The 15,164-nt window shown below is 41.2% G+C and overlaps 1 protein-coding gene across 7 annotated transcripts in view; it reads right to left on the minus strand.

Annotated features, from left to right (window-relative positions):
• Positions 1–15,164, minus strand: part of utrn (utrophin) — a 192,478-nt gene that overhangs the window by 39,475 nt on the left and 137,839 nt on the right. For all 7 annotated transcript variants that reach the window (XM_084952527.1, XM_084952532.1, XM_084952533.1 and 4 more), the window contains 5 exons: positions 9,208–9,269; positions 7,427–7,501; positions 3,630–3,831; positions 2,988–3,073; positions 1,387–1,544 (listed from right to left, as the gene is read on the minus strand). In XM_084952527.1, the coding sequence (XP_084808653.1) occupies positions 1,387–1,544; positions 2,988–3,073; positions 3,630–3,831; positions 7,427–7,501; positions 9,208–9,269 (583 nt within the window). The remainder of the gene's footprint in view (positions 1–1,386; positions 1,545–2,987; positions 3,074–3,629; positions 3,832–7,426; positions 7,502–9,207; positions 9,270–15,164) is intronic.

Raw genomic sequence — 15,164 nt, forward strand, 5'->3', positions numbered from 1 at the left:
TCTATTTACACCTACAGGCCAGTGGACACTCTTTCAATGATGAGGATGTACAGATCCTGGACAGGGAGGAATGCTGGTTTGAGTGGGGAGTCAAGGGGCCTAAGGGTACATCTTTCACCATCCTAAAATGCTGTGATTGCAGCCATTCCCCAACTCTCTATGAATGGTACTCATGGCCATTGATCACTGCTCATAGATCAGTGGTCGTTGATCAATGGTCATGACAATGTGCATTTTAATGATCAAGAAACTGACCTTACAGCCCACTGTTCATTCAGTGGGCTACTTTCCCTCGTTGTGCAAAGGTAGTTTCTTGCACTGAAAACGCTACGTCAAGATGAACAGAATCAACTTTTTTTGGCAGCGCTTTTTAAGCTCATACCTTTCAGCTTTTTTAGATTCTGTAGCAGAAAGCTGAGTCAAAAGAGTGTCAAAGCAGTGTCCACGCAAGAAATCTTTGTTGGATAATTGGAAAATCAGACTTTTCTTTTACAAGTATTCACAAGCAGTGACAGATGGCAGAGACAAAATGTGCTTGTGACAAACAAGAAGATGTCTCTTAAGATAGAAATAAATATGATACGGTGGAGTAGGTTCCAGAGGAAGACATGAATAATATATTAACAGAAAAATCCCCAGGGATCGATTGCCTAATCGGCGTTATGAGTTCATGCAAAAAATATAAAGCATAACATGAACCCTGTAGCTAACAGGACATATATTATCTTAAGAAGAGATTTAAAGCTTCTGCTTACACATGAGCACCAGACTACCAGTTAACTGTACACAATATGTGTACATAAGATAGTTTTTCCCCAAACTAAAATGAGCATATATAAGAAAAACAGCAATAAAGAGGTAATTTTGAGTCGACTAGTTTTGGGCTCATTATGTCCTAGCATTTCTATTCTCTCTGCCCAGCACACATTTTCAAACCTTTACTTTAACTAGTCATTAATATGCCATCTGATTTCCCCCACCAGTTAAGCAATCACAATTTCACATTCAGACTGTTTTTGTCAAACGAAACAGAACAAAAACAAAGCAAAACAAGAAAATCATTTTCAGCTTATGTATTAGAGGTAAAACCAGTGAAATCATAGTTTAAACACGGAGAAAAATCACTGATTAATCAGATTGAGGTTATAGATTTGTTACAAACAAAAACCCCGAACTTGTTATTCATTAACATTTTGGGGAAAAAAAGACAAGAAAAAGAATTTTAATTGATTTTCCCCCCCATGCTTATAATCCATCCAGTGTTAAGAACATTACAAGACTATGGCATGAACAGCTTATGTGCTTCTGTATTCTTCAGATGTGTGTAGGAGTACACTAATGTGATGTGTTAAATGCAAATGTTTGTGTGTTTCTGTGTGAACATACATGCTGGAAGCAGCTGCGAACACTGGGTTCAATGTTGGAGCCTCCAAAGGCAGCCACCTCGCCCAGCTGTCTTGGGATCTGGATGGCTTCATGAAGCAGCAGTCCAAGCTGCCGCTGGTCGCACGTGTCACCTGCTGACGCCACCTGGCTGAAGAGGTCTGCAGAGAGAGGACAGGGAGGAGCAGTGAGGTAAAAGAGAAGGAATAGGGGAGAAAGTTAGAGCATGTGGGTGATATTTAAAATAAAAATAAGTATAAATAGAAAAGATGTAGAGAAGGAAAGAGTGACAATATAGCAGGGAGTGGGAGGGAAAAGCATTAGTGTATATGTGGGTGAGAGGGAGGACACAAAAAGAATCAGAACAGATGCATTTTGAATCTTTGTGTCTTAGTTTTTCCACAGCAGGCTTTTTTTTTTCTCTAATCTTTCCCTCCCCGTCTCCATCTTTCCATCCCTTCTCACGGAGATTGACAAAGCTCCGTACTGGATATGGATGCCTGCCCAATGACACACTATCTAAGCTACTCTGCATGTTGCCAACATCCCCCCCCCCTAGATGAGGTTACGAAACATCGCTGGAGCACATGCACAAAATGAGCAAAGAAGGCAGAGAGTGTAATCCAGAGAAAAAGAGGAGAGGAAAAAACAGAGGGCATGACAGGTCTTTCTGCTCCGCTTGCCACTGTCTTTGATCTCTCTGTGAAGCCTGGCCCTGATGCCAGCTCCTGCCATGACTGTGTGTGGGTGTTCATGGATTGCACATGCAAAAAAAAAGAAAGAAAAAAAAGAGAGACAGCAATTACGTGTCTCTGACCCCATTCCCCCCACGTACACATCTCTTATGAAATCTTGCTGAAGACCGACATCTCCACCTGATTCAGTCCACTACAGATATACATCTGACATTTGCAACTGTCAAAAATGGGTGTCAAATAACAGGACACCTAGTTAGGTGCGTGCGCAATGCAGTGCAACTATCTGCAAGGGACTGACAGTCAATGAGACCCTAAAAGAGTAAAGGAGGAAGGATGCAATCAACCATGCTAGATACCCTTCTCAGGCTAATAGAAACTGCCAGTGGAACGAATAGGCTCAGGGATGGAGTCCATGCCATGGGAAGAGAAAAGGAGGCGAAAGAGTAAGAAAGGAAAGAGGATGGAAGCAAGACTAAGTAAGACAGGACAAAAGATAAAGTGGAACTGTTAGATGGATGAACAGTGGCGTGAGCAGTGACAGCAAAGGAAGACAGGGAGCGAGAGAGAGAGAGATAAAGCAGCAAAAACAAAGAGCAGGAAGCTAGGATGACATTCTCCTCCCAGTGCAGCAAGCCTATATTCACGCTCCCTAATCCTAAAAAATAAGGGAGAATAGAAAATTAAATAAAGAACAAGAGAAACGCGGAGGAGGTCTCTCATCCAATTAGACGACCCGATTTCTAACTCCTCTCCGTCTCGAGTTTGATTAATACTGCTGGGAGTACAGCCATCGTGCAGCAGTATCACTTGAAATCGGAGACAGGCTGGTCTCTTATGAAAAGGACGCGAGTGAGTTTAGATGCACGTGTACAGAATCAAACGTCACACCAACTCGCTGACACTTACATTTGTATTTCTCCTCCAGGTGTCCCTTGGAGAGAGAGAGCAGGCCGATCTTCATAGACAGTACCCGGATCTTCCCACTGCGACCACTGCAGACAGCACCACGGAGACACCAAGCAGACAGTGAAAATTAGTTACATTTACTGTTGCTGTGTGTTTCTGAGTATACATTCAATTTAAGTGTAGAGAGATCATTTCAGATTTGAATTACATGCAACAACAGAGACATAAAACCATTATGTGCCTGGAAAGGAAAGGATTGCGTGCAGGACGTTGTGATTTGTTTGTGCTTTTTCCCCCTGAATGCGCACAAACGGTATTTAGAGTGCAGAGATGGTTGGTTTACAGTGTATGAGTGCACACATGATTATGCAGAGAGTACTGTATGTTCTGGCGAGAGCAGATTATATTTACATATGAAATCTGCTCCTAAATTAGCACAATGCGCAACACGCCCACTGAGGCACTTGCCGACTTATGCATATGACATGATGACAGCATGAGGATGTGCATTGTTGACACGACAGCTCCTTTAATGCAGTCTAAATTTAAACAAGTACATCATTCATGTGCATGCAACAGCATGAAGAAGTAAGCATTGCTACAAATATGTATGGCAACATGTATCGCAGATGGCATACGTACGTGTCGTAAACATTAAGCAGCCAGTTGAGACACATGTCAACGCAGAGAGGCACGTTAACCAGGTCTTTGTGCTCCTGTTCCAGGCCGTCGTAGATAGAGGTTAGGCAGTTGATGACGTCGGGAACGGTAAGCAGCTGATTGTTATTGGTGAGTTTATGCTGCTCAAAGGTGTTCTGGGCAACGCTGAGGTCCAGCAAGTCCACTGCAGATGAATGGGGCGGTCGAGATATAGAAGGAGAGAAATAGCGAGGAGAAGGAGGCGGGAGGAAAATGGAAGAAAGGGACAAAGAAACACAGGACCATTAGTAACCTTTCCAGCTTGCTCACTGAGCTTTCAGCAGCTGCTCTGATTTTTTCAACAAATGTCAAAATATCAGAAAAGGACAAGGAGCTTAAAATGGCACAGGCTATTTATAGAAGAACTTCTAAACTACAGACTTGACTGATATTTTAACAAAATAGTTTCATAAAAAAATAAGTGCAGGAGTAGGCCAGAATTACAGACAGAAAAAAGACGGATCCATTGAGGAGAAATGTGAACTAGAAATAGACAAACGAGGAACAGAGATGAAATGAATCAGACAGAGCAGTCTCTCTGGAGTCTTGGCTCTAGAATGACAAAAACAAAAATGTAACCATATTTTTTATATAGAATTTCAATTATGCCTCCATCATACTGTCCCCTTCACTTACGCATCTGAAGCGCAAGAGAGATGGCAAAAAAGACAGAAAATCGAACGAAAGAGGATAATTGAATAAAAAAGCCAGCACATTGAGACAAAGTACCTAAAATATAAATAAATACAAGAGAAGCTGCTGTATTTATAGTGCTTGAGCATGAACTCCCCATCGTAAGAGGCCTTTAAGTGTAACAGTGCAGTACTTCTTTTGAAATAAGGAAATATAAAAGCACTCAGAGAGCGTAACGCCGCTCGAAGGACAAGGGTTATACTAAAAATCTGTTTTATGATGTTTTAATTACACTATGATGACGTCAGCCTGTTTTCATTACAATATACTGATATCAGCAATATGGAAATCTAGTGGAGTATATTAGACTTTGAGTGTCACTGTGAAGTCATACTGTTGTATTGAGTTTTTTTTTAAAAAAAGCTCAGAATAAGAAACATATAACATAACATAATAAAACAAAAATGAGTAAAGATATTGTCTCCGTTTTCAAGAAAGCAACAGCCAGTTTGGTCCTTTAAATCTGTTAAATATCTGACATTAAACCATGACACATCCCACTAATGAGTTAATAAGATAATCAAAACTGCGCTAATATCCTGCTCTTTAATATGACACTGGATCGAGCAGCTGGCTGTCTCTGCCCGAAGTAAAAAAATCTGCTGACCAGCACCTTTTAAGCTCACTAATTAACAAATTATATCTCATTTGTTTTGGTCAGCAAAAAAAAAAGTAGATGAGCAGTTTTCTCTAAATGTTATAGCATCTCCTTCTTTGTTTTCTACAGCACATGTACTGCTTAATAAATACATGACAAGAGTCAGGATCTAGTTACATAGTACAAGAATATATTAATAGGTGAGGATGAAGCTCAGATACCAACAGGATTTTTAATTAGTGCTTTGCTTAGATCCACTGGCAGGTCAACCAACCAGGAGGTAAAATGCAGACAGTGGGATAATTACCACAGAAAGAATCATTGACATTTAAAAATCTACCTACTTTATGGTCACGGCATCTTGTTTCAGATTTATCAAAAAATTTCAATACATGGGAGGTTCAAATCTATTTACAGGTATACAGGAACATAAACCACAGTTGTAAACTCCTCTCTCTCTGCATTACTCTTTTGACCTTTAATGAATTTTCTATAAATATTTAAAAACTTCCACACTGCACATCTCTCTCACCCTCCTGCCCTCAAAGACAGCACTAATTACTGGAGTAATCCACTAGGGGTGGGGGAAAAAATCGATACTGTGTAGTATCGTGATATTTTGTTTGCTAATAATGTATCGATACAGGGACAGCAGAAATCGATATTTTGTTACAAAAAAAGTTTTTGTGGACTGGAACATGCTCTGACTTCAGAGCATGTTGATCAGCTCCTTTTTCTGAGCAAGAATCCTACCATTCCTTCACTGTCCAAATGTGTTTAACTTGTTTTTTGGCAGCAATAAACATGTTTTATTTTAATTAAGTTTAAAACTTTTTTATTTAATGTAAAATTGTATTTTGTTTTAATTTACTTTCAAATTCTTCAGTTGCTGAATGGGCTGCATAGTTTTCATAAATTGCATAGTTCAGAATAGCTATAATTGGACTAGACTATAATACAAACAGTTCAGTTTGTCAACAATAAAACTGACTGAAATAAGAGAAAGACTGAGTGTGAGACTTTGATATTAGATAAAATTAATATTGATAAAGTTTACCTTTATGTACAGAATCTGAATATCGCAAAATATTTTTAAAAATTGCAATAATATCGTATCGTGCATTAAGTATTGTGATAATATCGTATCGTGGGATGTATGGTGATTCCCACCTCTATAATCCACACAGAGTGGACGCAGCAGGGCAGCTGTGCTATCAGAAAGCAAAACTTTACTTCTCTGCAGCTTTGTCATTACACACTCTGGTATGGAGCTGAAAGGCTGTGGCACATTAGTGGATGCCACGCAAGCTCATTTGTGCTTCTCCACCCCCCTGGCACAGACTTAACCCAATTAGCCGTTTTATAGTATCCCCGTCACGTGTGTGTCAAATTCTCTCTCACACACACACACAATCACAAACAGTCAGACACATGGATCTCCAAGCAAAGATTCCACATGAATCCAGGCTAATAACTACTGATCCTTCTGTGCCTCCATGTGCATGTGTGTGTGTGCATGTCAGTGTGTGTTTGTATACTGTGACTGCTCCAATCTAATGAATGAAACTGAATCGCAGTGCCCCAAGTCGAACTCACTCAGGCTAATGCATTATCGCCACAATCACACGCACACACGGCGAGGGGAGAAGCAATATGAGATAGCAAACTAAAACGCCTGAATCATTCAAACTTATTAACAACCAACACACACGATAACACACTTTGACATACCCTGCTGGGCATCCTGCACATGCACACAACCATCTGAGGTAACGGTACGGTTTTGATGTGTGGTATTTGTTACACTCGTGCACACTCCAAACTTCCTACAAACAGCAGGATGTAAATAAACAGTGTAGGCTCACAGTGTGAGGTGCACTAATAATGTCAACAGCTGGATAATGGTTAACATTTGTCACCATTATTACGTTGAGCTGAGCCCAAGTAGCTGCTGCCATGCTGGTTGAAACCCCACATGGAGAAGTCTACATGCACCTGTAATGTGTGTGTGTATTTGTGTATATATATGGTGTTTATAGCCACCTGAGACTCTAAGTAATGGCAACTTCCTATCGAAGATTACATTATAAACACAAAAAAACATCACTTTCTCATTCTGAGAATGTATTTAGTTATTTATTTATTTTAAAAAAAGCTCCACCTGTGCTCACCAAATGAGGCTTACGCTCAACAGGCTTAACACAAGCACCAGCTGTGACTCTGTATGCAAAGAATCATGCACATACGCGCACACAAATTCATGCAGAGTGGGTAATTTTAAAGCCAAAAATATGCTTGGCTCCTATGCTGTTCTGGCACAGCATCTGGCAAAGCTTCAAATCATTACTGCATCCCCTTGTTGAGCCCAAACATCAAAAGAAGGAGACCGCGGCTGTAGGTATTAAGGTGTCTGTGGGTGTGTGTGCGCGCGCGTGTTCATCTTACTTACAGCACAGTGCTTTCTGTAGTCTGCGAATCTTCATGGCTGTTCGGTATGCTGAGAATCTCACATTGTTCAAGTCCGCTACAGGCAGGAAAGGAGACAGAGAGATAAAAGGTAAATGGACAAAAAGGAAAACAGAGGCAGAAAATTGGAAAACAAAATGCAGCAGAAATCTGCCTTCTGGGCAACACAAGCAACCTCTGTCTTCAGTGAAATCTGACTTCTGTTAGTTATTGTCTGTGGAGACGGCTGAGGCGAGAGGGTGCTCATATGGACTGTGTAATTAGGTTAGTGAGTTCTATCTCAGTGGAGTCTGGTGCTATTTGTTGAGCTCCTGGCCTACAGAATACACTCCCAAAGTTTCACAGGTTATTACTTATCTGGCAGCTCATTAAAAAAAATACCACAGTCATACGGGTGATCCTGAAGGGACACAGGCACGCATATGGATATTATCAGGGAGGGGGAGAGAGGGAAAAGATCAGGGTGTCAGCTTCATGAAGTCAAATCTAAAGAGTAAATGAACCAGACAAGTGAGAATGGGTCTACAGCACTGTGCTGATCCCTGATCAGAAACAAGAGGTCTGCTTCAAAGAGCCACATCACTTGTTTAAAAGGTGATCTTGTTCATGCAGATATTGCTGTGCAGAAGTTGAGATCACAGTGATGATGCTTCAGCCCACACCCTGATTGTGCGTGAAAGCTGCAGAGCCGTTAAACCTTTCTGCAGCTACTTTGCAGTCATGTGAGGGTTTACTTTGCCTCCCGGTCCAGCAGATGTACATTTCAGTCTTAAAGTATTCTTCTTCTTCACCTTCACTTCCATTGCTTAATGACATTTCTGACAGGGAGCACTTTGGTATCTTTTTATCGCCTTCCGCTGCTTTGTAGGCATGCATCGGCTTTATTTGAGATTCTCAATCAGTTTCTTAGAGATGCCAGAGTTGGACGAAGTCAGGGAATGTATCAGCTATGATACGTCACGATCAGCTGACACCTAATGACAATTTTACCTGACTTACAAATCACATTCAGTAAATTAACACTTAATTCATACTTTTTAAGTAAACTTTAGTTCACAAAAACAAAACCAGCCTTGTGTTAGTGTGGTTAACAAGTGCTGGGTTTGACTCATTGGATATTTCTGCGTGGCATCTGCATGTTCTCCCTGTGCTGGTGTGCATTTTCTGTGTACTCCGGCTTCCTCTCACAGTACAAAGATGAGGTAAATTGTCCATAATTGTGAATATGAGTCTGTCTCTGTGTGAGCTGTCGACCTGTCCACGGGGTACCCCGCCTTTAGCCCTGTGACAGGACTAAAGACCAGAAAAACAGTTTTTGGACCCTAGCATCATACAGACAAATTGCGTTATGTGAAGCACAGAGCAATGACAGATTACATTTGAAATATTCAACAGCAGCATCTCTTTTCAGGATCAGCAACCTCAGTACTTTGGATAATATGAAGTACAGACTGTGAAAAGTTCGCATTGGAACAACTTTCCACCAAAGAAATGCTGAGGGGAAAAAACAGCTGACAGTGAATTCTGTGGATTATCCTGCGTGACAGTCTTTTTTTTGTATGGAAATGTTTTTAAATTGAATTTTTAATATCTCCATTGTACATTTCTCCGGCAGTATCTTATTACCTGGGCAAAGAAACCCCAGCTAAATAACACTATATAAAGTTGGAAATAAGTTTATTCTTAGCAATTTTCTGAAGCGACATTTATTTTGAAAAATAAGTCGGGAGCCTAAGTCCTCATACATAATACTACGTTCTATACCTAGTGATTGGTAGAGCTCTGTCATCTTTGGATGGTCCCAGCAGGTCGTTTGTGTCTGATGACTAAAAATGGAAACACAGAAGAGAAAACTTAAGAGTGCAAAATACACAAAATCATGAGCTGACACATAAACAGAACAACTGCTGATGTCTAAACACACACACACACACGCGCACACGCACTCTTAAATACTTTCTACACTTTCAAGGCTTATCACAAAAAAACAAGATGGAAAAAAAAACATTGAATAAGAAAGGTATGCAAAATCATACAGAGAAACAGAGCAAAAGGATAAGCAAGTGGAATTACACAGAAGCTAACATTACTTTTATCATCATCACTGGAACAGTACAGACACTGTGGACGCTTATATTGGCATCTCTTTTGTTATCACCCCTGAAATGGAGACAGAGGCTACGAATACATCATAAATCACAGAACTCTGAATGAAACAACACAGACACACACACACACACACACACACACACACACACACCTTTCCTTTCAAATACCATAATAAACATGAGGGGACCAAGTCTAAACCTTCTGTTTACATTTCTGCTTCAGGTAGAAGCCACAGCATGCATGCACACACACACACACACACACACACACACACACACACACACACACACACACCTAACACAAATCAAAGCAGTCGGAAAACCAACAGTAGGAGAAGGAAAAAAACACAAAAAAAAACACATTTAAAAAGAATGATCAAACATAGCTGTTTCGCCTGCCAATCACTTCTTTTATTTGAGCTATTCTGGCCATGATGTGGCCTTACGTGTGTGTGTGTGTGTGTGTGTGTGTGTGTGTGTGTGTGTGTGCACGCCTGCATAATATTTCAAGGAGGCACCTGGCTGTCAGAAGCCACACTCAGATCTGCGTGGGATGTTTGAGGAGTTTTCTGGAAGATGTTTTTTTTTTAATAAAAGTCTGTTTCAGAATGCAGAGGCTCCCCTGTGGATTCTGCGATGGCTCGCTCTCTGCTGACAGTCAGCAGGAAGTAAAGCCGAGTGCTGACAGAGAAGCGCAGCGGCGAAGTGGATGGCATAAGCCCTCCTCGTGCGCAGATGTTCATCGCTATTCAACGGCTACACAGACTGGTGACCATTTCACACCTGAGCAGGCATATTTAACGCCGGGACATTCCTGCACTAAGGACCTGCGAAACAGTTGCCTAAATTGTCAAAGGCTGGCAGGGGATTCGCTGATATTTGCTCCACGCAAACAAACACCAGGAGAAAGAGCACGATCTCCATGCAGACCACATTCGCAAGCAGCTATCACCAATAAAACGTTTTTTTACACCGACGTGTCGAATGGTACATCGCAGACAAGACAGAACTAGTACACTGATAGGATACACATGAACTCACAAAAAATCAAAAATCAGACTTCTGTACACACACACACACACACACACACGGCAGCCAGTATTTCCATCACCAGAGAGATTAGACAGCTTGTGCTCATATCCACAGCTCATGAATGCCATGATGGAGACAACTGAATTGTCAAATTTAACTGTCTTCACTTCTTTCCCCTCAACATATTCCCTTTCCAATGTCAATCCTTTTGTTGTCCTGTAGGAAGGCAGTGGGGGGGAAGAAAGCTAAGTGAAGTGATGGCACACTTATGACAAAGCTGTTACAGTTTAGATGGCGCAGTGTGAAACATTCATCCACAGTAAAATTCAGGGTAAGGTTGGCTTTAAACAAACAAATCACGCTTGACGGCTTGATTCAGTAAACACACATTAGAACTAAACCTTTACAATGTTTTACCATGGATGGCTAACTTTGCTAAAGAGCAAAAAATCTGTGTCTATTTCACACTAGCTGGACTTTTGTGTTGACGATTATCCCCAGAGATGATCACTGTGTCTCAGCTGTTTTTACCTGACTGGAAACAGCAGCTTTCAGTGGAAAAGCTGAAAGGCGGTGCGTCAGGTTGGGAGTAACACTAGGAGCATGCTTGTTATTTTTGTTTGGGTTTTTCCTCCTTTTTTTCCCCCACTGGATTGTGCACTGTAAATTAATCCCACAGGGTCAAAACATCTACTATAACATTCTGAGTTTTCGTGCCCCAAACTTTGGTGCATGCCCAAGTTTTTTTATTCACTTCCCTAAAATTCAATCCAAGTTTAATGGTCATGATCCAGAAAACCTTGAAAGGTAAACCGACAAAATTTAGATGTGGACTTGAGCCTAGATGGACAACTGGAGACCAGACGGCCGAGTAGTCATGCCCATTATGCTTCTTTGAACTCTGCTGCTTTGGCTCATACGTGTTTAGCGCATTGTAATGTAAATCCAGACCCTCCTTTTTCAGGAATATTGTTTAGCTCACACTGTAGTCAACAAATAGCTTTCACACCAGCTTGACTAATCCAAATGGTTGAACATAGAAGCATTCTTGAATGTTTCACTGACTGGGCATATCAGTGATCGCGGGATGTCGTTGACTTGTAAGTCATAAGCCTGTCCTCAGCATTGTTGTTCATTCTGGCTTTTATCACTGATCCCTGTTTAGTGTCGCCAGCAGCAGATGCAAACACAGCACAGCTGTCACTCCTTCTCTTCCTACGCTCCAAATCCTATTTATCTCCATGCTGTTGGTCTGAGCGAAAATCTTTTATTACCTCATGAAATTAAGCCAGGTTATGAGTCAATAAATTAACTAAGCTACTTTTAATTGTTTAATTGGTGATTTTACGATGGATAAGTGTCCTTTACTAACTTTCAAGAAGCATTTGAATGCACCACAAAGTTCAAAAACACTCCAAAAGCACACCATGATGCAAGGCTGCCAATTTCAATCGAGTTGAGCGTCTGAAGTTATTTCATTTCAATATCTCGAGCTTTTCAAACTCAAGAATTAGCGTGATAGATATTGAACACTTCTCCAAATTCCTCGACATTGATTTCCACAGTGGAAAATGACTTCTCATATGCATCAAATTAAAAGGAAATTCAATTAGAAACAAGGCAATTAAAGCGGCCACTGATGACACGTAGTGGTTTTGCCGATTCGTCAGGCAGCGGATAGCTGTGAGACAGGAGTTCTGGAGATGAATCCTCTTGGGTCTTGTTTAATGCATGTGACATTTTCCCTCATAAAAGTCATTAAATGACATCTCAGAATAACCATCTACAAGTCGAACGGCGTCACAGAAAGGGGATGCAGCAGCAGGCACAAAGAAAAGGATGATATTTACGTATCCACAAGGGTACTGTGAGGGGAAAATAACCTTTTACAAGATGTTTTAATGAGATTTCTGTCTCACCAAGTCAGCATAATAGGCAGCTGAAGTTATATGACATAAGTGATACGATCTGACCTTCTTAGATTAACTGATCATAATAATAATAGCAGTTTAGCTTATCAAGCTTGTGTAGCTTTACAATTTCCAGCTACTTAGAGTCTCATTCAAGGTTAAAGTGGTTCTGCTAATTACTACGTCTTCATTGGTGCTTCTTAAAAATAAATTATAACCACAACAACCTCCTACTCTTTCCCTCTACCCTAGAAGTAACCTAGACGTTTCATATTTCCTGAGGGAAAAGCCAAAATCCTTCTTGGATAGATCTACAATCACAGCACGGCCGGAGACGATTCCCTAAAAACTAAAAATGGCAACAGTGTGGCCAAACACGTCTGCAGTCGCTTTGCTGGTGGGTGGTGGGAATTTGTCACTGTCACACGCTCAGAGACTTCCATGAATAATCATGAGCGTGCACTTGAATGATTAGTAGCATATCTGGATATCCAAAGAGACAGAATTAGGGAAATATCTGAGTAAGCACGAGGAAGATTTCAGGAACTATTTTTTCCCCCCACTGACAGCAGCCTGCCAGGCTTATCACCAAGTGTCTGTGACAGGTGATAAGTGCCTGCATTCACCACCTGACATCTTCTGTCTCTCACCGCTCCACCTCCACCCTCCCTTAAAAAGCCACCCCCATCTTTCCTATAATAGCATCCCCCTTTTTTGGGCTTTTGAGTTACGGTTCAAATAGTTTAGGATTCCTATTAAAACTTCCTAAACTAGACATCCTGAGGAGCACACTGTCACAGTGAGCAGAGTGGCTGTTTTTTTTTTTTTTTTTTGGGTGGGGGTGGGGGTGGGGGGTGTTATTGCTAGGCTCAACCCCACCATAACCGTTTGGCACCATTTCACAGTGCCAAATGTCTCCTAACACAAACACAGACTGACAGCACAACCAAAGATTTCTTCGAATGTCGAGAGGGTGCCAGTGGTGAAATGGGAAAGCATATGAGGTTGCCAGCATGATGCAATAAATACACCGAACTTATGTGAAGCCATTTCAGATTCCCCACAAAATGTCACTGGAACTGCTCGCTACAGGGGGTGGACAAAGACACAGTTTTAATCAGAGGCCCTTTGTCAGCCCGCAGAAAAGAGGCAGAGTATGAAAGGAGATGGAAGACGAGATGGGGAGGAGTTTGGGGAAATGAATGTTTCAGAGAGAGACACTGATGTCCCAAGGATGTCACGGCACAAAAAGCGACCTGTGATTAGTCCTGGAGATGGATTTAGACTTGAATTCAAACAACAAATTAGGTGGAATTTTATAACTGCCTCCAAGGCCGAATGTGTGGATGTGAGAGAGGAGGATACTGCTGTAGACTAGCTTCAATTTGAAATAGAAAAAATATATATCACTGCTTGTGTCTCTAAATACATTTCTGTGTACAGTTTTCTGTGAATACCCCTGTGTTTTGTTTGTGTGTTTGTATGAGTGGGCGGACGGACGCAGGTTCATTGGCTGGCCACATCTGTGATCACAGGCTGTTGTTGACTCTAAAGTTATAAAGCCTGTCCTCCGAGTCACTGGCTTTCACATCTGAACCCTTTCTAGTGCCAAGATGCAGGCCCAAACCCAAAGCAGGTGTCCCTCCCCTCTCTCTATATATAAATCCCATGTTTGTCTTCGTCTAGACATTACCTAGCTCTTTAAAGGGGACCTATCATATAAAACAAAGATTTTTTTTCAGACGCCCTTACTGTTGACATCCAAATTAAGAGGGTAAGAAGCAGCCAGGTGCTGCTAATCAAATGCTAATCAAGTGCACCTCAGCACTTCATCACCAGTAAGTGTGAGCACCTCTATAAAAGCAGAAGCTTTGGCAGTTTACTGTTCTGGAGAAAGTGGGTGTGTGAATACAATGCCAGACTTCCCAGGTATGGACATCCCAGCAAATTCACTCCAAGATCAGACCATGAAATGCCCCAAGAGCTACATCTCAGACTCTACAGGCCTCAATCAGCAGCTTAAATGTTAAAAATGTTAAAGTTCATGAGAGTACAAGGAGAAAAGAACTTAACAAGCATGGATTGTTTGAAGATAAAGAGAGAAATCCTCTCTGAAAAACAAAAAACAAAGCACAAGACTTCTGGAATAATGCCCTTTGACTATAATGCGTTTGGCAAACAGCATATCAGCTCTAACACCTCACACCAACTATTAAGCACGGTGGCGGAGGGGTGATGATTTGAGCTTGTTTGGCAGCCACAGGGAACCTCACAGCCATAAACTCCTCTGTGTAACAAATATGAGGCTGACAGCTAAATAGTGACTGAAATGCTGTGGCGGGACCTCAAGAGAGCGGTGCATAAACAAATACCTACAAACCTCAACGAAGTGAAGCCACATTGTAAAAAAGATTGGTTCAAAATGTCTCCACAATAGTGTCAGAGACTGAAAGTCAGGCAGAAAACGGTGTTGTCTTGTTATTCCATCTAAAAATGGCTTTACATGCCACTTCCTCTAAAACCACAAGGCTTTTAGACACAATTCACAAGGCTGTACATAAACATTGTCTTATTAACATGATTTAACACTTAAGCCTCTTGATACCGTCCAGCAAAAAAGATTATTATGAAATTTTGTTTTTCTTCATTACTGCCTATATGCACACAAACG

The sequence above is a fragment of the Perissodus microlepis genome, chromosome 15 (assembly GCF_051167445.1).
Source record: "Perissodus microlepis isolate ML-2025 ecotype Zambia chromosome 15, ASM5116744v1, whole genome shotgun sequence".
NCBI classification, from domain to species: domain Eukaryota; kingdom Metazoa; phylum Chordata; class Actinopteri; order Cichliformes; family Cichlidae; genus Perissodus; species Perissodus microlepis.